General features: G+C 37.6%; 4 protein-coding genes across 4 annotated transcripts; 2 read left to right on the top strand and 2 right to left on the bottom strand.

Moving 5' to 3' along the window:
- The first annotated feature begins 150 nt into the window (after positions 1-150).
- Positions 151-3,835, top strand: LOC131788233 (carboxypeptidase Q). The gene is given in 4 exon segments (XM_066169037.1): positions 151-645; positions 1,250-1,427; positions 2,162-2,337; positions 3,185-3,835. Coding segments are annotated over 4 exon segments (1,413 nt in total). The 5' UTR covers positions 151-153; the 3' UTR covers positions 3,752-3,835.
- Positions 3,836-4,944: 1,109 nt separating this feature from the next.
- Positions 4,945-7,451, bottom strand: LOC131788168 (trichohyalin-like). Its single transcript, XM_059105237.2, has one exon. It carries the CDS (start codon positions 7,290-7,292, stop codon positions 5,583-5,585), a length of 1,710 nt encoding a protein of 569 aa, XP_058961220.2. The 5' UTR covers positions 7,293-7,451; the 3' UTR covers positions 4,945-5,582.
- A 1,856-nt stretch (positions 7,452-9,307) lies between these two features.
- On the bottom strand, positions 9,308-15,592 carry LOC131788201 (WASH complex subunit 3). Its single transcript, XM_059105278.2, has 9 exons — positions 15,394-15,592; positions 14,877-14,975; positions 14,483-14,548; positions 13,674-13,814; positions 12,319-12,349; positions 11,833-11,853; positions 11,364-11,419; positions 10,771-10,835; positions 9,308-10,371 (listed from the first exon to the last, which is right to left on the bottom strand). The coding sequence occupies exons 1-9, from the start codon at positions 15,442-15,444 to the stop codon at positions 10,269-10,271; spliced, it is 633 nt and encodes a 210-aa protein (XP_058961261.1). The 5' UTR covers positions 15,445-15,592; the 3' UTR covers positions 9,308-10,268.
- Positions 15,593-15,671: 79 nt separating this feature from the next.
- On the top strand, positions 15,672-25,379 carry LOC131788236 (uncharacterized). The gene is made up of 4 exons (XM_059105326.2): positions 15,672-16,176; positions 21,341-21,462; positions 22,893-22,980; positions 23,614-25,379. Exons 1-4 carry the CDS (start codon positions 15,768-15,770, stop codon positions 23,811-23,813), a joined length of 819 nt encoding a protein of 272 aa, XP_058961309.2. The 5' UTR covers positions 15,672-15,767; the 3' UTR covers positions 23,814-25,379.
- The last annotated feature ends 247 nt before the right edge of the window (positions 25,380-25,626 follow it).

Here is a 25,626-nt window from a genome sequence, read left to right as displayed (position 1 = left end):
AGAAATGCTACGACAGACTTGCAAAATTTGTCGATACATTTGGCAGTCGAGTTGCATGCTCTGCCAATCTGGAGCATGCTATAAATTACATGTTTGCACTGTCATGTTTAGATTTTTCTTAATTTTTTTTTCTTGTGCAATTTTAGGGTTAACATGGAGCTAAGGATTATTTGGTTGCATGTTGTTCTGATTTGCTCACTGTCATTAATGTCAGAATCAGCCAGGGATGTTAACAAAGCTTTAAACATGGTAAGGAACGAGATGGCAGATCATCAAGCTAATGCAAACAAGATTATAGACTTCTTAACAAAAGGACCAGGAAAGCATCAAGTTTACAATAGACTTGCAACGTTTGTTGATACATTTGGCAGTCGAATTGCAGGCTCTGCCAATCTGGAGCATGCTATAGATTACATGCTTGATGAACTGAAAGAGGACAAACTTGATAATGTACATGGTGAAGAAGTGAATGTAACCCACTGGGTGCGTGGTAAGGAATCAGCCCAAATGATTATGCCCAGGAATCACTCTATTGCCCTGCTTGGCCTCGGAGGCAGTGTAAGTACTCTGCCTGAAGGTATAACTGCAGAAGTTTTGGTTGTGGGCTCATTTGATGAACTTCATGCCAGGCCTTAGAGGTATATGGTACATCGTACACTTTAACGTACTTTACAAATCGAACGGATCACTAACAGATCAATTGTACTTCATAGTTTCAGTTGCCCAAATTCAGTAATATCCCTAATACAAGAAGTATGCTTATAGGATCTTCAAAAAAGAGAGTTGCGACGTCTCTCCAAACCTACTATCCGCATCTGGTTGGGTTTCGCTTGTACCCATTCAGACTACTGGGTGAAGAGACAAACTTTCAGCGAGAACCCACTGGGACTTATTCGAAATGCAGCGAGCTCGTTCAAACCTTAAAGCCACTTTAACTTCCACAAAAAATGACAATGTAAATTAGCCTGGTGCCACCAACAAGAACTGGCAAACTTCGTGATGAGAGTGACAAAAGCCGTGGAAGATCATATCCTCCAACTAAAATGCTTGTCATGATTCTGGGCTAAAGAGGTGGCCAGCAGGTTGTTCCCTCTGAATTATTTTAAGAGAAAAATCTTTCGATGATTGCAGTGAAAGTCAATGTCAAGTTACCCTTAAAAAATGCCAAAAAGTAAAGCAAACGGGGTAACTATAGCACTTTTTCACTTCCCTGGTATATCTAGATTATGTCATTTCTTTTCCCCTGCAGGCAAAGGGTAAAATTGTGGTTTTTAATGAGAAGTGGATCAGTTATGGAAAGACAGTGGCTTATCGAGTATATGGCGCTATAGAGGTGGCTAAGGTTGGTGGTCTTGCCTCCCTCATCCGTTCTGTGACTCCATTTTCTATTTACAGTCCTCATACTGGTTGGCAAGTTTATAAAGAAGGTATAGTATGCCTGTGTTACCTACATATCTTTTACCTATCGGTCATCAACCAGACAACCATGTAAGACTTTAAAACTTTAAAGGTCAAGAACAGATCCTTGCAGATACCAGAGTTACAGGTAGGAAATTTTGTTCCTGGCAGCTCATTCATATCAGTAATAGGCTATAGAATAAACAATAGTCTCCATTTAGCGCGAAAATACACACTGATATTTGTGCGTGCACATTATCTGTTTCAACTGTTTCAACAGTTTTCCGGGAGCGAAGCTGGTGGAAAACTGCAAGCTTCGAGGAACAGATAATGTCCAAAGACAAATATACGAGCGTATTTTCGCGCCAAAAAGAGGCTATAGTGTTTATCATCAAATATATACCTTCAAATATTTGCGACGCGGGAAAAAAATACTGTTTGCTGCCCGGGATGTTCACTTTTCAGTACTCTCCGGTATGATCTCATTAACAAACAAAAATGTCCCTTTTTCTGTAACAACCCCAAAACGCTCTGTCATCTTGAATAAACTTTTAAATGGAGGCTCATCGTAGTTGACGTAAGGTTTGAAATTGTGGAATATCCCTTGAGGTATATCCTCGGATATTCCCCATTTTTAGCTGGGAAGTATTCAGTCATGTGATGCGTTTAGACTAATCGCGCGCGAGCAGAAAATATTTGATTGATTACAATGCTAGATATGGCATTCCCATTCATATATATATATTGATGTCGTGTTTCATAGGAGTAAAGAAAATCCCCACAGCCTGTATTACAATAGAAGATGCAGAAATGATGGCCAGGATGGCAGCAAGAGGAACGAAAATAATCGTCAACTTGAAAATGGAAGCCCAAAATTTGCCGCCTGTAATTTCTAGGAACACGGTTGCTGAAATAAAAGGTAGCGTGTATCCAGAGCAGGTAAGTGCTTTTCAAAACTTTCTTTTAGGCTGGGACAACTGGCCCCAATCCAACAGTATTGGATTGGGGCCAGTCACGTCACTGTAAAAGTGCAGCAGGTTACGTCTGAGCGTAGTTTCGTCGATAATGTTGCTTGGTCAAACACTGAAGAGTTTATCTGGAAAATTTTCAAAGTCGAGCTGGGTTCCATATGATGCTTCGAACTTGACTGATTTAAATTTTTATGTCACGTTGCCTGTTCTTCGCCCCACAAAGACTATTTCTTCTAAATGATTCATCCGGTCTTCTTTTTCTCTCCAATCATTTGCTTTTTTCCGTCTACAAGTTATTCCCTAAGGCTTCTATTACAAATCTAATACCCCTGGTTGTTAAAACCATCCCTCGCTTTGTATTGTGCATTTTAATATTACAACCACCCGGTCCCACCCTGGCAACCAAAGGGATTCCAAAAAAATAGGTCGCCTGCATTTTCCTGTTCTTTGAGCACGTCGCAGTTATAGGAATTCGGTATAGGCAAGGCTATATCCTTCATATATACTTTCTCTCTGATTGGCTTTTGTGCTCTAAATAGCTTTTATTTCACTTCACTCAAACAAGAAGAGCGTTAGTGAACAGTATGGTTCAAAAGACAAAATTAAGAACAAGATGTTCATTTACTTGGGTGATATGAGAATTCTCTAGCCGCTACGCAGAATCCCCCAGCTCAATTTTGATGGCTAGATCTCTTTCCTTTTATTCAGACGAGGATAATATTATCTTGTTGGGTCACACTGATCTCCCGCTATTAATTTCGTAGCAAAAACTTCGTCAGTGTACAATGATCATGTCTTTTTTTCTTGACTTTTAGGTGGTTCTTGTTGGCGGTCACTTAGACAGCTGGGATGTCGGTCAAGGCGCAATGGATGATGGGGGCGGGGCGTTCATTTCCTGGCAAGCACTGTCAGTTATTCGACGATTAGGTCTCAAACCAAAACGTACAATGCGCATGGTGCTATGGACAGGAGAAGAAGAGAATATCCTTGGAGGAAAACAGTATAACCTTCACAAAAAAAACGCTGGAAAATTCAGCTTAGTGATGGAGTCTGATTATGGAACCTTTAAGCCTGTAGGAATAGCCTTTCAAGGCAGTAAAAAAGCAGCAGATATTATGAGGGAGGTAGTGAAGCTTTTGAAGCCAATTAACGCCACCAATCTCAAAGCTGTTAATCTCGGTGGGGATATCGATCCTTGGATCCGACATAGGGTACCTGGTGGAAGCTTGGACAATGAAAACAGTAAATACTTCTTGTTTCACCACACAAATGGTGACACCATGACTGTACAAGACCCTGATGCCATGGATTTGTGTGCTGCGGTGTGGACTGTTGTGGCTTACACTGTTGCCGATCTAGATGAAATGCTGCCACGAGATTAATGCTAATAGAGAACTTTTTCCTTGGATTTCCAACTCATCCATTAGTTTCATATCTAGCAATTAGCTCACGAAACATAACCTCTGTATAACACATTTCAACAATGCGTGTCAGCAAAAGACAATTTTTATCACAATTTTTTAGGATTAGTCGGTGAAGTGAAGGTCAAGAGATAAGGTTTGGGAAATATCACTAGAATGACATGCACGGTCCTCATAGTCAAGAAAGGGTATAAAAACTTTCAAACTTATATTTTTCTACGGCAAAATTTTTACCAATAAAGGGGTTAATTTTGTCTGGGAAGAGTCAATTTTGGGATTGGTATTTCTCATGAAGGACAGATCTTAATGTCGAGTATTTGGAACGTGCTAGGTGACGTGATATGTATATCAATGATCGACTCCCGTTAATTTGCTAAGATTGATAATTCGTGTACTTCCGACACTACTGTGTTCAAGGTTTCGAAGTTTTCAATTAATTAGTGCATTATGTTGGGCTTACAGTGAAACTGAGTGGGTACACACACGCACAAACTGATTGCAACGAACATTTCCCTTAACTGATGACGTCGGCAACAGAGAAACATAATTGATCACAAATTCCACTTGTTAAAACACCTGAATCTTAAATTTATCATTTTCGTTATGTCATTCTCTGATAGAACGTAAATAAAGAGTGTCTAGGCAAAAGTTTTGTAAGTGATTTGGGTAAAGCAAACCGAAAGTGGAATTGGCTTTCGTTATACCTTCAAGATGCAAAATAAGATTTACCGGGTTTTTGCAGTGGGAAGATCTGTATTTCTCATAGAAGACTGACTATTCTTCGTAATTTGTACCACGCATCTCTAAAAATGCAATTTTAAAGAGAAAATTTACAAACAGCATTTCGCGGCTAGTTCAACTTTTGGAAAACTGGATCCTGAGTTCGCTAACGTAACACAATCGATCTCTTAATCCAAGTGCTTTCCAACGACCATCATGACACATGTACATAGTTACATGTACACAGTACAGATTCGAGTGAAGTTGCACGCTTAGTTCTTATCAAATAAAACGCAAAACCTCGGCTTGACATGAATGATATATTCAAAATGCATATAGCGCGTTAAACCCTTTACACCCAGCATGTATATTCTCCATACAGTTCTTTATACACTTCCTATAGCACTGACAAGGAGAATTTAGAAAAAATCAGGAGTTTTTTTAAGTTTTTGACCATTTCCTTATTTTCAAGAGCCTTAAGTTTGATTCATTAGGAAAACCACAGTGATGCTCTTCACCATAAGAGATTTAAGGGTTGTGATCAGAAATCAGTTCCTTTGCAAATCGTCGGGAATTGGAATACAAACGCTCATTTTAGCTGCAACGATACCCCTGGAAAATTTTGTCGCTGGCTCAATGTATGATTATTTTGAAAGAGTTGTATAAAAGCTACCTACAACAATGCTTTAAGACGTTCGCTGTCACATTTGTATCGACAATTTTACGGTTGTGCTGAAGACCGTCATCATTTGGATCGAAGGTTGCATTCCTCCGTATTAATCGAAGTGCCATAAAATCAAAACCAAGGCAATCACAAGAGCCAATCATAACAAAGGAAAAAGGAGCTCTAATTTGTTTTAAGAGCCAATGAGAGCTCATAGTGACAGCAACCAAATTGCCTTAAGCGCGGGAAAACGCGGGCGACCAAGTCGCGATTGGTTTTAGTTTTGCATCTGATTGTTTGAAAAAGTGGCGCAAGTCTGGACCAGTTAATACTTGCAGCACAGCGAAACCAAAGCAAATCCGGATTTCTTTCGACACTCAAATTGATATTTACTGTAGCAATCTAACATTATAATAGATCATTCGGCAGCGCTGTGGGAGGGTAAAGGTGATTTTTTGACAATGCTCCAATTAAATACAAAGTTTTCCGTGGAGTTGTTTTTGCGTCATGTTCCTTCTTTCCTTCTTTTGATTTGCCGCCGTGGTAGTCCTCGACTGAGGATGCTATATTCTCTACAACCTCCTTTTCGTCTAGTTTGTGTGACTTGACAAATTCCAGCTGTTTTAGGTAAATCTGGATTCTTCTTCTGGCCAGTCGCCTTCGATTAGGAATCAGTATTATCTTTTCTTTCTGTTGCTCACTGTCGTTTTCATCTTTTACTTTTTCCACTTGTTCGTCTTTTGGGCGTTTCTTCGCTTCAGACTTTGGAATCGGGGGCAGAAAAGTATTCGTCCCAGTAACGGTGTCCATTTTCACCACCATCGCTTTTCGCTGGGACTGCGCAGATGATGATCGTCCGGCACGTTTGACTGTGTTTTTGTCTTTACTGTTGATACGAGTCTCTCCGGAACCACAAACAGACATTCTTTTATCAACGTTCAATGTTTTTCCGCGATTGCTAAGCGTGTTTCTTCTCCCGTCCAATGAACGCGCGAGGAATGAGTCACCATTCACCTGAGCCCGGAACACTTTCCTCGCAAACATTTGACTTCCTTGGTCATTGATGCTAACCCAAGCCTGCTTGGACTGCTTTGTCTCTGACACATCTTGAATCTTCTTTATGAAACCGTCAGGCCTGTCACTGATTCGAAGCCATCCCTTATCCATCTCTTTTCGATCTTTTAGTTGCTCTATGTTGAAGCTTTCCAAAGATTCTTCTTCATTCTCGTCTTGTTTCAGTCCCTGTTTGGCTGCCTCAACCGGCGACAAGTCATCGGTTGTACATTCTGTCAATTTCTTGTGCTGTTGGGAGTCGTCTTCTTGAAGACTTTTCTCAAATTCATGGAGTTCTTTCGATTTGAAAAGCTTTTTCGGCTTTGGTGAGGGGTCATCGTCGACTTGATTTTGACCAGCAACATCGCGATGCATCTCTTGGAGAACAACATCGGCCAGATGAGGTCGGCTTTCTGATGAAGCTACTAACAGTTCGGCCAGTGGAACCTTACGATTTAACAAATCGCTGCTGTGAAATCCAACCCTAGGCTTTCTTACGTTCTTGCGCACAAAAGTCCATCGAGTTTTTCCTGCTCTCTCCTTTTCCAGACGCTGCTCCAACTTTTCAACTTTTAGCTCAAGTCGCCTCAACTTCTGTTGGCCATGCATTCTTTGATTTCTCGTTCGGTCTGTTTTCTGGAGCAGTTCCTTAGTTTGTTTTATTTTTTCCTCCAAGTCTGTCTGAACCTCTTCGAGTCTCTCGACTTCTGTTAATTCACGAGTCTCGGTTTGTTGTTCAACGCAATCTTCCCCACTGTCTTCGCTCTCCGAGTCGCTGTCAAATCCGTTAAAAAAACCATTATTATCGAAGAATGCGTCAGAAGAAGAAGTGCCTGACTGAGTTTTTGACGTATTTTCTCGTCCCCGGTTTCGTGTGAAGTTTTGAGTAAAGGATGGAGAGCCTTGATCAGTTTTCTCCTTGATTTTCAATTTAATCTCGTGATCCTCAGGATGTTCTGAATCAGCGATGTCCTCGACTAAACTTTTAACAGTTTTCAATTGCTGTTGGAAGTTTCGTTGTTGAATGATTCCGGGCTTTTTTGCAGTTGTTTTCTTCCTTGACATCGTGGAAGGAATTATTGCAGTCGAGATTCTCTAACCTTTACAGAAGAAAGGCTAGTGATGTGTCGAGATGGTAACATCACCTTGCTATGTTGCTAAGAACTTTCTGGGCAATACATCAAACAGTAATTTTCACTTTTGTTAGCAGAACACTGCGTGAGTTTGAACGGATATCAAAACAACTTCCACATACCTGATAATTCAATATTAGCTTTACGTAAGTCGTTATAAATAATTAAAAGCAGTTTCAGATGTCGATATATTTTGGTCCTGTGAGCAAAGTGGTGCCCCTAACTGCAAAGGGATGAAAATTTTGCGTGAAATAGTTCCTAATTGTCAAGAAGTTCTTTGAGACATTCAAATACACCCAATGTTGTTACAAGGAACAGTTATAGTCAAGAAGTTGTACCAGTGCTATTGTTTCAATAAGGATGAACATAACGTTTTTGCATAATTTATTAAGTTATTGTCGTAACAGTTTGTTTTAAATTCAAATTTCGTAAGAAAATTTCAGACAAAAGCAAACACCCAGAGCTTTATTCAACTATGCAAGTGGGTTCAGAGTTTTTGCTCAAATATTCCAACACCTTTGTAAGGCAATGGTTATTGAAAGAGTGGAAGATATTTCTGGAATATCACCTTAATATATATTTTTAAAGTAAATAATTCGTATGTCGGCTTTATTAGTACCACCCGCAGCCCAAATCGTGCACCAAGGGTATTACCGAAGTCGATATTTTTAGAAACAGCAAGAACTAAAACCTTAGGTTGCAATGGAAAGGATCATTTCTCATGCCCACACTTCAAAGGGGTACTAGAAGTGGGCAATAGAGGATGAAAAAAAAAAAATATTTAATTTGTAAGATCAATTATTATTGAAAGGTAACGGATTTCAGGCTCAAAATACAACTGCGTTACCGGCTCAGGTGTACTTAGAACCATTTGAATGGCTTCCCTTATCGAGGCAAGGAATTATTTTACGCATTGAGCAAACTTAAATCATCGCGAGTACCATTAGTTTCGACGTTGTGGAATGATATACATGAATAAACGCATCACAGCTTTGCAAGTTTCTACCGCTACCAAGATGTATGTTGATGAGTTCAATTAATCATTAGTCTAGTTGCATATAATTTATGTGGCAACTGGCTGTTAGATGCAGACTTCAGCCAATCAGAGTGACGGTCATTATTCTCAAGTTCATTTCGCAACGTCAACCGCAAGATGTTAATTTGAGCGTGCTTGAAAAGGCTGGAGTGAAATGTAAAAGCGCGTCAGTAATGAATATTGATTGAGGAATTATTACTAAGCTCTTTTCACGAATGGCCTGGAGGTTTGGACGCGTAACTCACGCATTTCCTTTCTCCGCTAAGAAGTTCAAAAGAGTACTTACAAACTGTCGAGAAACTCTAATTAAGTTAGAACCGGAATGATAGCAGTGAGATGGACGCGCGCCCGCCCGCGCACCCAGGAAGGATTAGATATACTAATAATTGAGTAATGCCATTAACAACCGGAATAAGTTTCGGCAATTTGCTTTCTTTGGCTCAAAGAGAAACCCTAGCCCATTAAACTAGTTCCCAGGGCTTTTCCCTCGAACTGAAGGGGGATACGGAGGTCTCCCTGTCTTCAAGGGAAAAGCCCCTAAGAATGAATTTGTCTGCCCAACCTCAACTTATCATAAATAGTTGATACAAGTCAAAGAGGCGCGTAAATCTTAACTCACGACATTCTGTCACCACGCAATTCACAGTTTTTACTCCGACTAGTGCTCATACCGCGAACTACCGCTTCCAAGCTCCTCTCCCAGTTATAGCCTTACGAAAAATACATCCGATTAAAAGTCACCACCCTTTCGGGTATAAGCACCTCCGTCTATAAGCTTGCAAGCGGCAGTTAACAGTATTCATCAGAAATGGGGCATCGAGAGTGCATCTCGGGGAGAACAAGAAGTTAAATATTAAGCGATTTTAACACAGTATTCTCTTCTTCAGTGTCAAATTTGAAAACAACATTAATTCTTCATCGACATGACAAGCTTTATTGCTGGTAAAAATTTGCATCAATTTATATTTACAAATAATTATATCTTTGTTTGTAAAATACCTACACAAAGACTCTAACGATGATGACTATAGAATTCAGGGGGTATCAATTGCATGTAATACCCACTACGCTTCTACAAATTCTACTCAAGTAGACTTTTAACTTAGAAATTTTATTCAACACTGTAATTTTGGAAGCAGGCACATTGCATTCTTTATCTATTGCCTCAAAGATCTGTAAAGGACATTTTTAAAATCATATCTTGTATATAAGATATAACATAAGATGTGAAAAAGAATGAAAACATACTAAAGACCTTTGTAATTGCACAATCAAACAAAGGAAAGGCTTTATCAAAAATGTACATATTTATATGATAAGCTGAATCATGCGGGAATTTTGACTGGTTCTTACTTATGATCTGTTGGAGGACAGACACATAATAGATATCAACAAAAACAACATGTTGCTTTTTCTTCATGTAAAACAAATGTAGATGGTATGTTGTTGTTGTCTGTACAGTAATAGATCACAGAAGATACCAAAATGAGAACAATAGTGACATGCTCAGCGGCACCTTGTGTGCCCCTTACCACATTTTGACATTGTCTGTTACTAAACTGACTCACAGAAACATGGGATCTATTTGTCAAATGGACTTTAACAGGCAGAGGACAAAGTGAAATGATAAAATGAAACAAAAGACATAGAAAAAAGTCATGATTGGTGATGTATTGCGTCAGGTAGGAAGAAAGAGAATATTTTTCAGCTGGCATCCATCACAATGAAAAACAAATTCTTAATTTGGTTCTTGAAAGTACTATTGGCAAATAAAAATTCACATTTTCCCTTTCAAAGTATTAAGATCGTTTGAAGGTTCATTTTAGGCTGTAGTACACAGGGATCATAAGCATTTCATCCAATGACCATCTATCAATCGTCATCACTAAAGGAAGACGTTGATGACATCTCTGAGTCAGAGTCATCCTCCTGGGCTGGTGCTGGGCCACCATCTGGGGCTGGGGCATCAGGATTTCTGGAAAACAATGCCATGAAAAAAAAGAATCATATAACTCTTATTGCAAGCCTCTAAGCACTATACAAAATGAAAGAGAGAGAAACAGTACTTTGCAAAGTGCTAGAAAATCTCAACTGGCAGGAGGCAGACCAGTTGGCTATTTACACAGCACAGCTAAGGAGTTGAAGATGGGGCAACCATAAACAAATCAAAAATCCATTGAGTAGCAGGATGGAGGACAGAATACAAGTCCAGTACCCCCTCCACTCACCCACCCCACCTCCTACTATGCTGTATGCAGAACATGTAAATCATTTGTGTGTATGAAATGCTTGTGATGGTTAATAATCAAAAATAAAAAAAAACTTTGAAAACTGGCTGAGAGGACAATAAAAGGAAGATTTTCATGATACTTACTCCAGCATACTTGGGTCAAGGCCCTCTGCTCGCATTTTGGGTGCAATTGCCATCAGTGGGACACCCTAAAAAATGAAAAAGTGCCCCCACAAGTTTATACTGAATTTACACCCTCTTAATCAAGAGAATTAAACAAGCCTGATGGAACCTTGGGACAATTTGAGACAAGAATAAAAAAGCAGGTTAAGATTTCTATTTGAATCCTCTCCATTTCACTATGAAACTTAAGAGAACTGTTCACATGAGAAATATTGATGGAGTGTTGACCCATTTCAAGGAAAATGCCAATCATACTCTTACAAAACTAAATCCCCTACAGTAACTGCCATTTGTACATGATTTTGGGGTTTGCTTCTGTGTCCTGAACTTTCATGTAATTTGTCAGTACACAATTGAGGTGTCAGCATCAAATCAAAGTGTTAATTGTTTACTGAGTCCCAAATTAGGGGTATATTTGAAAGAGAAGCACCTACTATATACAGTCTTTAGAATGTGACAAAAGTAGCAAGTCGCAGTAAGAATTATCATAACATTTGCATTTTATTTTCTTCCTCTAATTTTGCCTTTGCCTTTAATTATGGAAAAATACTCACCACTTTAACCATCTGAAAGTATTTAGCATATCTAGGATCTTTGGAAACAGTCATTGCTAAAAAAACAGAAAAAAAGAAAAGATAAATGATCTACTGGTTGTTTTCCTCAACATTTTTTTTGGTGACATCAAAAAGACTTATTTGTGTGGTTGACACATAAAAGCACCATGTCACAATGTTCTGAGTTGCTTATCCCTTATGCCAAGTTATCTTTTAACAAGGACACCTCACAATTTTAGGGGTTCTAACACTGACAGAAGTTTTGAGCATAAGCCCTTCGTCAAGCATATTATATACAGTCCAGCTGAGCCTGAAAAGTGTTGAATTTAGCAGTCTATAGTTAGTTAAATTGGATTTTGAATAAAGTTTTTCCAGTTTTTTCTAAGGCAAAGTGCCTAATTGTAATGTACACTTTCCTTTCTTTTAAGTAAATTGACAGTATGGCAATTGTATCCGTTGCTGAGCCTACCTGGTTTCTCTGGTTCTGGAGCTGATCAGTAAATTTCATAGAAAATTAAAAAAGGATAAAACAAGTAGTAAGTGAATTGAGCTAGCTGAACAGAGAATAACACTTGGGGATAGTTTCAATGGTTGGTGCAAGCTCCATTTGGCTGAGATTAGGAGACCAACCTTCTATTCTGATAAAGGGACCAGGACATTTCTTTTTAAATCATAAATGCTAAGTCTATTAGCTATTGACATCTCAAGAATTATCAAACTATGACAAATCTATTTCTCTAATACAGAAGATGAACCCATCCTGACCACCTTAGAAAGAAAACTTAGAAATATATCAGTGTTCCCCTACTGAGAGTTTGCAATTATCACATTGTTTTTACAGCAGCACAATTAATTATCATGATATTGATAAACATCATAAACTATTTAAAAGTTCTTGTTTTACAATTTTTAGCAAAAAATACTCCAACTAAGTTGCCAATATTTTGATTCCTACCTGGTTCTTCTGTGGTGGGTGGATGGGATGCCTGTGTGGATAATCAAGATAACTTGGTCAAGCCAACTCAATGGCCAAAAGGGCCATCCAGGTTTTCATGCTTTTATTGCATTAACTCACCAGCAATATTAGCACCCCTCACCTCCCCCCCTACATGGCCCTCCAGTCCATCACAGGGCCAATCCTCTGTTCCTTAACCCTTTAACTCCCAAGATCTGATTGTTAATTCTCCCCTGTAGCTGTTACACATTTCCTTGTAAATTAGTTATGAGAACTTGGTGCTAGATCAAGATAGCAGATTCTACCTGGTAAGTTTGAATATTCTCATTACTTGTTTGCTGAAGAATGTATGGATATTGTAGGGAGAAGTTTTATGTTAATCACTTCTGGGAGTTAAAGGCTTAAGTCTGCTTCCTAGCCATTCTTTGGGATGTCATGCAAGGCTTCTCCTCAAGAGAAAGTTTCTCTTGGGGGAGAAAGTTGCTTTAGCTACACAAACTTGTTCTTTTGGGTAGCACAAGTAAAATATTTTCCAAAGTACACAAGATTGTGACTCCACCAGGACTTGAACCTGGGCATTATAATGAGGAGTCCAACAAACCCACCAATTGAGAAAATGTCTCATGCATTCCGATGCATAAATAGGGAGTTTAAGATGTCACTATGGTGACCTGTGATAAAACATTGCTGAAAAAATGTAATTTATTTTCCTCTAAGACTTTCACCGATAACTAGATACGTTCAATGTTTCTGACAGTACAACATCTTCACTTTGGCATAACATGTGAATGTAGTGTTGAGTTCAAGGTAAAAATATGAACAAATTGCTGTCGAGGTTTCCTTGCTAAGAGGATGTAAAAGTTGGCAATTTCATGTTTTAGATTTGTATGGGACAGCTAAGAAATGTACAAAAATTTAAAATGTACATGTTTCGCTACTGTTCTGCAGATAGCTTTTATTTTGCTACATTCTCACTGCCGTTGCCATCGTGGTTTTCTTAAAGTCCTCATTATAAGAAGGGGGACTTACTGGTATATCTTAAAAAGTTTGAGGTATGGGTATCATTTAACCCTTTCACTACCAAGATCCCACTATTAATTATTAAGGCTACACTATTACGCTGTTATTATTTGTTAACTCAACCCTTTGATCTCTAAGACTGACTAGCATGTAATTTCTTCTTATAATAACAACCCACAATCACACATTAAGGTTAGGAGAATATAGGAAATGAACACCAACTCAAGAAGCTCTTGATTGTTAAACAAATTCTCCTTGTCAGTACCTTAGGAAATGTATAGAGAATTTTATGGAGAAAATGCATACTGATTCTAGGGTGTAAAGGGTTAACATACTTCTGCTGATGGTTGTGGTGCACCAGGAGCTGGAGGAGGAGCCATGCCTGGAGCAGGAGCAGGAGCGGGTGCTTCCTGGTCAGGCTGACTTGGTGCAGGTGTTGACACTGTTACATCCTCAAGGCCTGGGATAGATGCTAACTACAATGCAAATGAAAAAGATAAATTGATGTGTAATTATTTCTCATCATGACCAGTGGTTGAGAATAAAACCAATCAGTTAAGATCAATGATTTAAAAGAGATTCACTTGTAGACAAAACTCTCTGGGAAACTACTGTACACTTAAAGGAGAATTATTTTGACTCCAAATGTATGCATAAAACCTTTCCTAACCCACTTCTCTTTTTCAAAGTTGCTTTTGGTTGGTATTTTCATAAAAAAAAACATGGTTTGATCATAATGTAATGTAATAATTTATTTATTGTCAAGGACATGGGAAGTGGTTGGCCAATATTCTAAGCAACAAGGCTCATGTATAAAACACTTGGCAACAAAACAAAAATATCTGTATGAAAATTAGATAAATATAAAGCATAAAATATAAAAGATGATACATAAAACTTTTGATGTAACACACACAACAAAGCAACTTTTTCGAGGGAAAGGAAGGAGTACTTCTCACTTATTTATTAGGTAAACTGAAATAATAAGCCTAGAGACAAAATTTTGTCAGCAGGTTATGTCCATATTGGATTCCAGTAATTTTTTTCTAAGACCTGAAGATTCTCCAAGGCTTTGAACATTTTATAACACCTCTACTTTAAATTCCTACTTTTCGAATATTGCAAATGCAGCAATGAGTCCTACCTTGGCTTCTAAAATGCTCATCATTATTTCAATTCTCTGGATCTTATTGGATAAATCTGCTAATTTCTGTAATTAAAAACATGAGGTACAAACAATTATTTGATATTCTCAGTTGCTTAAGTTATAATCACCATTTCTTAATCAGTTCTTGCTTTATACAGTGGAACCTCTCCCTTCAGACACTTCTATTCAGGGGACACCTCCATTCAGGGAACACCTCCATTCAGGGGAGACAAACTTTTGTCCCGAAAAAAAGTTCATATAATCCTTATATCCGTCACCTATTTTGAAGGGACACCCCTATTCAGGGAGAAAGACACCCTTTTCCTTGGTCCTGTGCTTGAAGACATTTTTGCAACAAAGTTAATTACTCACTTTTGTGATAGATACTCACCTCTTCACAAACACATGAAAATCTGTTCAGGAATCTAACAGAATGAGTAATAAAATGATTGAGGAATGCTAGAGTTCTCTTGTGGTTTATAGGCCCAACCTGTGAACCAAATAAACATAACTCATTCAATTTCACATTTGAACAGGACTACGCACATTTCATTTAAAATATTTTACCATTTGAATCATATAATGATTATGGTAAAGCCCAAACAAGTTGTACCAGAACAAGAGACAAGGAAGCACAGGCTTAGCTTCACTGATTTCTGTCAATTCATTGTCTGCCCTACTCTGTTGTGCAGACGATCTGTATACACTCCGGTTACCCACACTGGAAATTAATTTATGCCCCTGAGCAAGAAAATGCCATTTCCGAACACGACCAGATTAAAGCATTTTCTTAATGGACGTTTTCTTTTTTCAACTACAAAAAATCCTATGTACCACACGGAAAAGTAAAGTTATTGATTTTAAAGTATAAGAATGCATGAGCTAATAATTTTTACACAGGAACGTACCTTGGTGTAATCGACATTTGGTCCTACAATAGGTAAACCATCACTGTCCATTTTCCTCAATTTTTTTTGTAAATTCAACTACTGCTGGTAATTAATATCTACCCCACGACACTTTCAAGGCTGTAACGTACTGGAAAGAAATCAGAATAAAGGTCAGGCCTCCGCACCTTCCGCTTTTGGTCCGATTTCGATATTAACGAAAAACACCTCCAGTATTCTTGCACAGCAGTAGCCTTTTCACTTCAAATAAGAGTCACTAAAATAAGGCACGTGACCACACCTAAGAGGACGCTACGTGTTTTGTTTCGCATAATGGGGGCTGGTTAAATTGTAATTTTCTGCCTTTTTGTGAGGTTTTTACATCCCAATCCACGATGGAGCGACAGAAACGATACGAAGTGGCTCTTTTAATTATATACTTGGTTGCTGCACTGGTGGTGGGTACTAATGCAGAAGGAGATTCTTGTCGAATGGAGCAGCGATATCCTGGCGAAATGGTCAATATCGCACAGGCCAAGGAAAACGCCAAGCAAGATAACGGAATTGTCACTGTCCCTAAGGGATCTACCGTGAACTCTTCCTTACAGTGTGAACAAGGTTGCTGCAGTTATGATAACTGCACAGTTTACCTGTTTTACCCTCGACCACCAACACTTGGCGAGGACAAAAAATTTAACTGTTTCTACCTCAACTGTCGGCCTCAAGAGTTGTGCTCTAAGGCCTTTGTTAACGTGAGCGATAAAGCGGAGGGATCTGTGGTTGGGATCCGAGATCTGCAACAAGGTAAATGAGCTGGTGCCTGTAGAATTACCCAATTCTTCGTATGCACAGGACAGTACATGCGAGGGTGGGATAGCGTAACAAGTTCATAGTTTTATTATGTTGCTGCTCTTGGATCTACAGTTATTTAGTTCCATGTTCTGGTCGCTAATTATTGGTTCGGGGTTGATACATCATTGCACGGTCATATTAGTCGTATCGTTTCAAAACATATTCAGATCATTCTTACTGTTAACAATTCAAGCAAAGCGTTAACAGGCCGCGGTAACTTGAGGGATACAAATTAAAATAAATTCCCTTTAAATGAAGATCTAGAAGGAAGGAAGATGTGGTAATAACAGTTGAAACAAGGGATTATATTCGTAGTTATACCCAATTTATTAATGAATTGTCTAATTAATTGTTGCGTCTTACAATGCTATGAAACAATTATTAACCAATTCAATTGATATAATTTTCTTTGAATTTCCTGTCACATGATCTCCTGTTTGCTTTGCAGGAAATTAACACTATTTTCTGACATCAAATTTGAATTACTTTTGTTTTCAAGCAACCATTTTCTATCATTTGATTATTATTATGTGTAGTAGGGAATTGTTGTTCAATGGTTGTTTTTTGTTCAACTGGTCAGACTTTTATTAAAACAAGGAGCTTGAAGAGAAAATGCACAAATATACAAATTTTTACTGCACAGCTGGTGTTACCAAGGTGACTGGGAAAAACGTCAGCTTTTTTACTCTTTACAGTGGCCAATTTATGTTTTCAACTCAGTTTTTAACGCAAAATTACCTGACTGGAGAACAGCTAACCAATCAAATCACACAATACAGTTGATTAGACAAGACAAGACAAGACAAAGACTTTATTTAAGCACGATAATTGTTAAAGCGACTACACGCTTGTGGGGTCGTGCGTAAAATGGAATAAAATGAAATGTGGTAAAATACAATAATTAAAGTAGCCTATCAAAATTAGAAGATCTAAAAATATTTAAAATTGGGGTCCTTAAAATTCACTGTCTGTGGAGAAATGGAATTAAAGTTCAAATTTAAAAGTGCCTTTGATTTGTAGGCTAACGAGGAGAGCTGCTTAATGGTTATATTTCTTAAATTTGATTCTTGGAGAAGTGTGTTAAAAACGATAGGTCCTCTTCTGGAAAAACTGTTTTTCATGTAATATGTAATGAATTTTGGTACTTTTATGTTGGCATTACTTCTTAGATTTTTCTTAGTATTCACGTCAACTTCTTCGGTGGTATCTAAGATGGATATAGGTAAAGTCTTCTTATCTATTTTGAACATCAGTTTAGCTAAATTAACTTTATATGTGGTTTCAATTGAAGACCATCGAGCTTTGCTTAGTACGTCAGACTTAGGCATATCCCATGGCCAGTTAAAAATTAATTTTGCCGCTCTACAGTGTAAAGACTCTAATGCAATTAGGCCCTCCTTATTAGTAAGGCCGCCCCAGACGGTGATACCATATATAATTGATGGGTAGATTACTTTAAAGTATAAGTCCAGTAGCATGGGTCTTGGTAAGAACAAGCTGCGCTTCAGCATGTTAAGCTTATTTGCAAAGCTGATCTTTAGTGCTTTGACATGGTAGTCCCAGTTAAGTCTATTATCAATATAGACTCCAAGCAGCCTGGTGTGTTTAACCCATCTAATACAATGATTCATCAGTATTAATGACTGTAGTGGACCAGTGAAGTTTCCTCGATGAATTAGCATGCCTTCGCATTTCTTGGGGTGAGGCAATAGTTGATTTCTTAAGCACCATAGCTCTAGTTCCTTGAGAGCAGCATTCAGTTCGGCAATAACAATGTCTACGGTGTCTCCGATACAGAACAGGGTGGTATCGTCTGCGTACATAAAAACAGTTGCATTTGTTATATTATCAGGTAGATCATTTGTGTAAAGTGCGAACAAGGTTGGACCGAGGACTGATCCCTGAGGAACGCCTGTATTAATGCGAGCAAAATCAGAGGCTGCGCCGTCAATGACTGTGAACTGTCGCCTCCCCTTTAAGTAGCTGTGAAGCCAAGCAGCCAGGTTGCCCTTGATCCCAAAGTCAATCTCGAGTTTATGCAGCAATATTTTATGCGATACACAGTCAAAGGCCTTTTGAAAATCGACAAAAACCACGCCGACAACTTTACTGTTATCAACCGCTTGTCTCCATTGTTCTGTCAGTTTTATAAGCATTAATTCAGTAGAAAAGCCTTTCCTATAAGCCCATTGGTTTTCAGTGACTAAACTGTGCTCGTGGAATGTATGGTTGACGATTCTCTGAGAGACCGTTGATTCAAGGATCTTGCTGGGTATACTGAGAATAGAAATTGGCCGATAGTTGCTCATGTCGCTCTCATCGTCCTTTTTGTGGATAGGGCTCAGCCTAGCCACTTTCCATTGTTCAAACACGTAGCCAGATCTTAGACTTTCACAATAAATATGGTATAATGGATGGACCAACGTATTCCCGGCAGTTTTTAGAGTTCTAGAAGAAATCTGGTCGGGACCGGTAGCTTTATTCCATTTAAGATCTGATAAATACTTTTCAATTTCGGATTTTGATAAAATAACGTCTTTGATAACAGGAACTGACTTTAATGTTGTGGCAGCGTTGACTTTTGTGAATGAAAAGTTCCTTGTTAGATTAATTCCTATATTAGAAAAGAAAGAATTCATCAGATTTGATTTTTCTTTACTATCGACTGCCAGAGAACCGTCTTCCCTCTTCAAGGGTCCAATAGCCTTTCTGAGTTTTGGTGCAGTGGCATTGCGAAGAAGATTCCAATACTCCGCAGCGGTTTTTATTTCAAGTAGTTGGTTCTTGAAATGTTTAGTTTTCGCCCGACGTACGTCCGTGGTGATTTCATTACGTAATCTTTTGTATTCCTTCCATTTGACCGGATCTTTTGTGCGAGTGGCTACTTTGAATAATTTAAACCGTTTGTTCATCTTTAATCTTATTTCGCTGTTAATCCATGGTGAACAGACGCTGCGAACCTTGACGTCTTTATAAGGGGCATGGACATCACAAACATCGTTGAACAAAAGATTCCAGCCCCAAAGGACGTCGTCTTTGTCTTCGAATATATCCAGTACGTGAAAAGGTATTCGTTCGATATCTTTCTTGAAATCTTGAATGTTACATCTCTTGAAGTTTCTTGAGCGGACAATCTTCGGAGGGGGTCTTTTGGATTTCAACTTCAAAGTGGCGTAAACTAAACTGTGATCAGATATGCCCAATGGCAGCACGCCGCATTGACGAACCATGTTTGCTTTAGTTGTAACAATAAGGTCAATTAGGGACTCCGTTGTGGATGTTATTCTAGTTGGTTGAGAGATAATGTTTTGCATGTTGAAGTCTTCAAAGGTCTCTATCAGCTTCTTCGTTTTGCCCAAAGTAGGTATGCCGTCAGGGTCCCTATTTAATAAACAACAGTTAAAATCGCCAAGTATAAAGATGCTGTCAGTTTTAAGCCAAGCTTTTTCGAGGGCTCCACGAAAGCTTTCGAAGAAATTCATGGACTCTAGCTCAGACCTATAGATTACGGAGAACAGAGTAGTGTTTGTAGGAAATTTAACCTGTATCCAGAGAGCTTCAATGTCTGAGGCTGCCAAATCTCTGCGATGAGTAACGGATAAATGTTCAGCATAATACATGATCACGCCGCCGCCTTTACGTTGAGATCTATCACAACGTATGAATTTAAGACCAGGAATTTGTAGTACATTATCAGGTATTGAGGCGTTTAAATGGCTTTCGCCGATTGCTAGGACATCAAATCTGCAAATTTTCTGTAGAAGACGAATATCTTCTATTTTATTTCGAAGACTGCATACATTGAGATGCGCGATGCGTAGATCATTGTGCGAAGTATTCAAAGAGGCAGCAAACCTTTCGAGGTAGTCGTCTTTGTGTTGTACACAATCACCAGTGTTATCTGGAACATTGTTTGATAATCTAGCGTCCAGACAGGGTTGGCAAAACCATTCAAAGTTATCCATCAATTGCATAGCTTTATACTGATTAGGCTTAATGTTCCCGCACTTTATGTGAGTCCATCCATTGCATGAGTCACAGCTAACCGCTCTGTGGTTTGTCGCCACAGTCCTGTTGCAAGTAATACATTTATCGGGACCAGGATTCAAGGAGACGTCTCCGGATACACGTATTCGTATAGCTTGGTAGGAGCTCGAAGAATTAGGATAGTAGTTCAGGCGTCTATTGTAATAACCTTTTACGGTGATAGTTCTGCCAAGATGGCGGATGGACGAGCTAGTTAAGCAAGGATCGTGTAGAAACCTCGTGTTGTAGACCGGCCAGGTAAGTCTGAATTTTGGGCAAAAAACCAGTTTGCTGTTATGAAGGCTTTTCCCATTGGAACGATAGCAAAGTTGAGCAGAAATGAGTAAGAGATATAGTATTGTGGAGCGAGCTATTAAGCAACCATTCGTCATTGCGTCATCCATTACATTAACCAATCATTGTACAGAATCAAAGCAAGCAAAACTAGGGAACTTTTCCCTTTCAAGTTTGTTTTGCATTGATGGTTTTCAATCCAATTATGCTTGGTTCAATCAACTTTGGCTGCTTGCATTCTTTGTAATTGGTGATATGATTAGTAAGTTTTATTGATACAGTCCTGGTAACCTTAGGAACACTGTGAAAAAAGACATTTTGGGGGATTTGAAATGTTTTTGCTTTAGAGCGAAAGACTTGATTGTCACATGTTGCTCATTCCCACTGTCTAATGTTCAGTGGCACATTATGATAAATAGTGTATGACTACAGAATAAACTAGGAACAGGACATAAGGTAGATTTAAGTGAAGATAAACCAGCAACCATTTGTTTAAATTCATATTATGATATGTGGCATGAAATTGATGTTTTATCATGCCACTCATAACAATTATCAATAAAACAAAAGTAGTTGCACAGACTAGATTGCATAGAAGGAAGCTTGTAATACCCTTTGAAGCAAAATTCAAGATTTAAATCTTGAGTCACCAGAGACTTGAGATGTTGGACTGAAAGCCCTTTTAAGCCTTAGACTGAAAGTATTTGGCATTAAAATCTCTTTGAAGAGAGACTGCCTTTTTAAATAATAATATTGTCATAAAATGTTTTGAATATGAGTTTCTTCTGACTTTCAGATAATGCAGTTATACTTCAAGCAGATGGAAAAGCACTAAAAGATGTGTCCACAGAAAAACCAGCTTCTGAAGTGATAAGTGCACCTACTGATCAGTCACATGCTGATGTTTCATCTGTAAAGGTGACTATTGCAGCCTAACAATGATTATTATGATATCATGCAATTTTTTTAAAATTTGATATTAGCTGAAAGCCATTTGTATGTTGTTGTTTTGATTCAAAATTCACTTTCATCCATTACTCCATCATGTTGTCCTTCCAATTCTGTTAACTTTTTCAGTAAATCCACAGACTAGCTCATATAACTTAAGATTACTTCCCACCTTCAGAGGTGGAAAAATATGATTTTTCTTTTATTTGACTGAACTGAATTCAAACATTCAATCTAATTTTTCCAAAAAAAATCTCTGAAATCTTTAAAAGTACCCAAGATATTAAGAAAAACGTATTTTCAAATAAAAGTTGATAATTGAGGAAGGTGTCATAATCTTGGACCTCGGCAAGTCATCTGGGAGAATTTTTGGGGTTTTGAGCAAATTTATAGGGTATATAGATGCAGACAATTTTAGATATTTGAAGTATTTGTCCCATGTTGTCCATTTATGTAACACACCTCACATATTTTCAGTTACTCCAACTTTAGACACCAATATCTAGACAACCAATCAGAATATCAAAAAAGCTTGACACACTTTTGTTGATTGATGCCTTGTGAATAAGACTCTGCAGCCATTTTACTCATGCTGCGGGATCCAATACCCAATAAATTCAATAGAAGAACCTGTGGTTGTTTCATGCTTTACTGGCTCCTGACTCTTGCTCAAAAGAAAAGTCACCTAAATTATATTTTTATCATAATCTGCAGTTATTAAGCTTTCTTCTGTGTACAAATTTTTTTCCCCAAAGGATACCTGCGAAGGTGGGAAGTAACCTTAAATTATTTCTATAATGTAAAGGTCTCATATATACACCTTTTTGACTCACAAAAAGTACACTTGAACCTTCACCTTATTTTTGTTGAAGAAAGGAAAGACAAACGCTGCACTTTGAGCTATAGTTGTGGGTTCTTAATTGCTGATTACAATCAATGGTTGTGCTTTAAGCAAAATTAAATTATTTTATGCTTTTGAAGAAGGTAATTAAAAAATCACGCTATCTCTTGGTATTGATCCAGTGACCTCTTGCTTAAGAGGAGAAGCACTGTCCATTGCACCAATTTTGCTGAGCATACTTGAAGATTTCCCTGTGCCTTCTGTGTGTGAACCACAAAAATGAAATATGACCTTTCTTAATCAAAGCTAAAACTTTAATGTGAATACACATCAGTAGCCTTGACATCTCACCCTTTCATAATTCATTTTCTGAGTATAGTGATAGCCACTGCTATCTTTGTTATTTTCTAAACCACTCAAGTATTTCTTTTAGATTGAACATCAAGCTGATGATGCTAGTCTGTTATTGGTCAACACATTTCTTTAAATCTTCCTTTTAAGACTGAAAGGATTTTTTGTGCTTCAGAAACATTTGTTGATATTTTTTATTATTATCCAGACATCTGTAACTCCTCTTCCAAAGACCACAGCTTATAGTACTGAAATGAAGGAAACATTCAATGTAACAATGAAAGTTGGAATTGAAGGTAATTTCCTGATAAGGGTAATGGTTTGAAATCTTGGAAAGAAGGTTTCATCACTGTACAAATAAGTGGATGCAATTGGCTCTCAAGAACTCAAATCTGTGAAGAAAATAAAAACAAGAATTTGACTTTTTGAGATGTATGGAGTTGAAAGCAAGTGTTGAGAATTAAGAGCAAAATGATGTTTGTTGTATCCCTCAAATATATACATGACCAGGGTATGTTTTCATAAACTTTTCAATCAAGTTGTGAAACAAAAATGAGTTTAGAAGAAGGAGTTAAGCATAAAAGCTTTAAGCTTTCACACCCAAACATTACTATGCATATTCTCTATTTTATAAATTCTTGATACATTTCCTAAGATGGTGATGAGGAGAACTTGTTTAACAATCAAAAGTACTTTATGTGTAGTTGATGATCTTTTTATTTATTCTCGAGACCTTACTGTGTGATCCAGGGCTTGTATGGTAAGGAGAAATTAGATACTAAACACTCTTAGGGGTCAAAAGGTTGAGAACAGAGTGCATAGAGGTCAAATTTATCAAGAAATATTTGAATTTCTAAAAAAGGTGATAAATGATGGTGATAATCTTCACTTCTGGGATGAAGGTTGTGAAATTATTTGTTTCTTTCTAGTCTCAGGAACATCCCTTCCAAAGAAATTGGAAAGAGAATTGTATGGTGACAATCACACCACATATCCATCCCTGGTTATAGCTCTTGGATTTGGTCTTTTGTTCCTTTGTGCTGCTGTTGTTTTGATCGGTCGTCCTTGGTGGTTTGCATTCCACAGACCAAGATATTCCAAGGTGGATTATCTAATGAATGGACTCTGAAGCTCCCATGTAATTGTTATGTAAATATTGTGATCCACTTTGCCTGTGGCTGTTCAGTAGTAAAAGTCAGGGTGACAATAGACAAAAGTGTTGAAATAAAAATACAAGGGAATGCCTCTATATTGTTCTTTCCACACTTTGATGTCTCATTTTGATTAATACAGAGGAGGGGTACAGCTAAATGGAGTATAATTTTTTGAGATGTATTAATAGAGAGGGCAAGGTTTTGGCAATGACGACATCATTAATGAGTTGTCTTTGGAAACACGTTTATCATAGGGATGAGAACTTATAAAAATGTGTGAATTTGGATAGTTTAGATTATTATATAAAGAGTAATATTTTGTGAGATATTGGACGACCATTCTCAACTTGTCACAACAATCTGCTATTTTTTTTATCAGGTAATGTTGTGGTGGGGTGATATAGAATGCATGTATATATAGCTGTACCAGCTATTAAAACCAGCCATTTTATGAAAGCCATTCATATTTATCAAAGAAAAGAGCATCCTAATTATCATAGTACTAAGTATACTTATTTACTTTATGTCTAAGCTGTTAAAAAATGCATGTATGGAAGGTTTGGCAATAGTGAGATAATTTTTTAACAAATTCATGTAACCAAAGTTCTTATCAAAACTTGTCATCATTGTCATTTATTGTTGATGTTGCTTTGATGAAATATATGTCTCTTCAATCTAGGCCATTTAGAGACATCAGGGTAAATTCCTTAGGAGTGCAATGCTGTTTCTAGTTTTCTTCCTAGAGATATACAAGTTGTGAACATACAAAAACTAGAGATTTGTTGATGTCATACACTCAATCAAATTTTTCTGTGAAAATGAAGTACACATCTGAACTAATTTATAACTGTAGGATTTTACAATCAGAACAACCGTTTGTGTCACTAGTGAGTATATTGGAGGATGAGATTTTGATCGTAGTAGCTTTACAAGTCCTAAATGGACTATTTGAATAGGGTAATTAGACAGTTTCAATTTTTATTGGAAGTCTTCATTCTTGATTTTCTTTATGTGGAAGGTGATTAAGCTTGTCTTATAAACCATAGACAAAAGAGGAAAACACCTTTTTGATTTTGTTAAGGATTTGATTTTAGTATTGAGTGGCACTAGTGTGTATACCTTAAAATATTTTGTTGCAGTCACTGTGATAGGTATTACATCAGGGGTTACATATATCTAAAAATTACATATTACTTACTATAATTGTTGGCTTACTTATTGCAACCATGAAATGGGAAAAGGTATGGAGGCTTAGACATTTATATTAAGGTTGATTCAATCATTTTCCTCAGTAAAACATGTGGGACTTAAAAATGCTGATTAGAAATGCTGATTAATAATGCATCCATTTGATTCCCCAAACAGTGAGGATGAAAGGTAAATCCTAAACTTTGGGTAAAAGTGACATTACTATGTTGCGAGGCAAGAGCAGTTCTAAGTTGGTAAATTTGCTTAAGGTGATATTAATAAAGTTATGTTCTCATAAAAGCAGCTACCTTCAGCACACTCCCAATTAATAAACACATTTATGTTGCTTTGGATCAGTTGCATATGAAGTCATTTGGCCAGTCATAAATATGCTACATTTATACATACGCACCTATTAAACATGTAGTTTTGCAATCTATATTTACCTACCTTGTTCGTGAGTGAAAATATGAAATGAGTGAGCTTGGGTGGAATATTTCCTCTACAAATAGATAGGGGAGATAAAAGTGATGATTTTTGTTCAGCTGAGAGGTACATATTATTTTGTAATCATGGGGTTAGAGCATTGTTTAGATCATT

Source organism: Pocillopora verrucosa, chromosome 1, assembly GCF_036669915.1.
Source record: "Pocillopora verrucosa isolate sample1 chromosome 1, ASM3666991v2, whole genome shotgun sequence".
In the NCBI taxonomy this organism is placed as follows: domain Eukaryota; kingdom Metazoa; phylum Cnidaria; class Anthozoa; order Scleractinia; family Pocilloporidae; genus Pocillopora; species Pocillopora verrucosa.
The sequence above is the reverse complement of the archived record's forward strand: the minus strand, read 5'-3'. Positions and strand labels throughout refer to the sequence as shown.

What these genes read in the sequence shown, in the direction of transcription:
- LOC131788168 (XM_059105237.2), bottom strand. Translation starts at nt 7,292, where the DNA reads ATGTCAAGGAAGAAAACAACTGCAAAAAAGCCCGGAATCATTCAACAA.
- LOC131788201 (XM_059105278.2), bottom strand. Translation starts at nt 15,444, where the DNA reads ATGGACAGTGATGGTTTACCTATTGTAGGACCAAATGTCGATTACACC. An exon ending in ACTTTCAGATGGTTAAAGTG is followed by an intron (nt 10,836 to 11,363) that starts GTGAGTATTTTT and finishes TTCATTTTTTAG; the next exon opens with GGTGTCCCACTGATGGCAAT. An exon ending in CTTGACCCAAGTATGCTGGA is followed by an intron (nt 10,372 to 10,770) that starts GTAAGTATCATG and finishes ATTGTTTTCCAG; the next exon opens with AAATCCTGATGCCCCAGCCC.
- LOC131788236 (XM_059105326.2), top strand. Translation starts at nt 15,768, where the DNA reads ATGGAGCGACAGAAACGATACGAAGTGGCTCTTTTAATTATATACTTG. An exon ending in CTGATGTTTCATCTGTAAAG is followed by an intron (nt 21,463 to 22,892) that starts GTGACTATTGCA and finishes ATTATTATCCAG; the next exon opens with ACATCTGTAACTCCTCTTCC. An exon ending in AATGAAAGTTGGAATTGAAG is followed by an intron (nt 22,981 to 23,613) that starts GTAATTTCCTGA and finishes GTTTCTTTCTAG; the next exon opens with TCTCAGGAACATCCCTTCCA.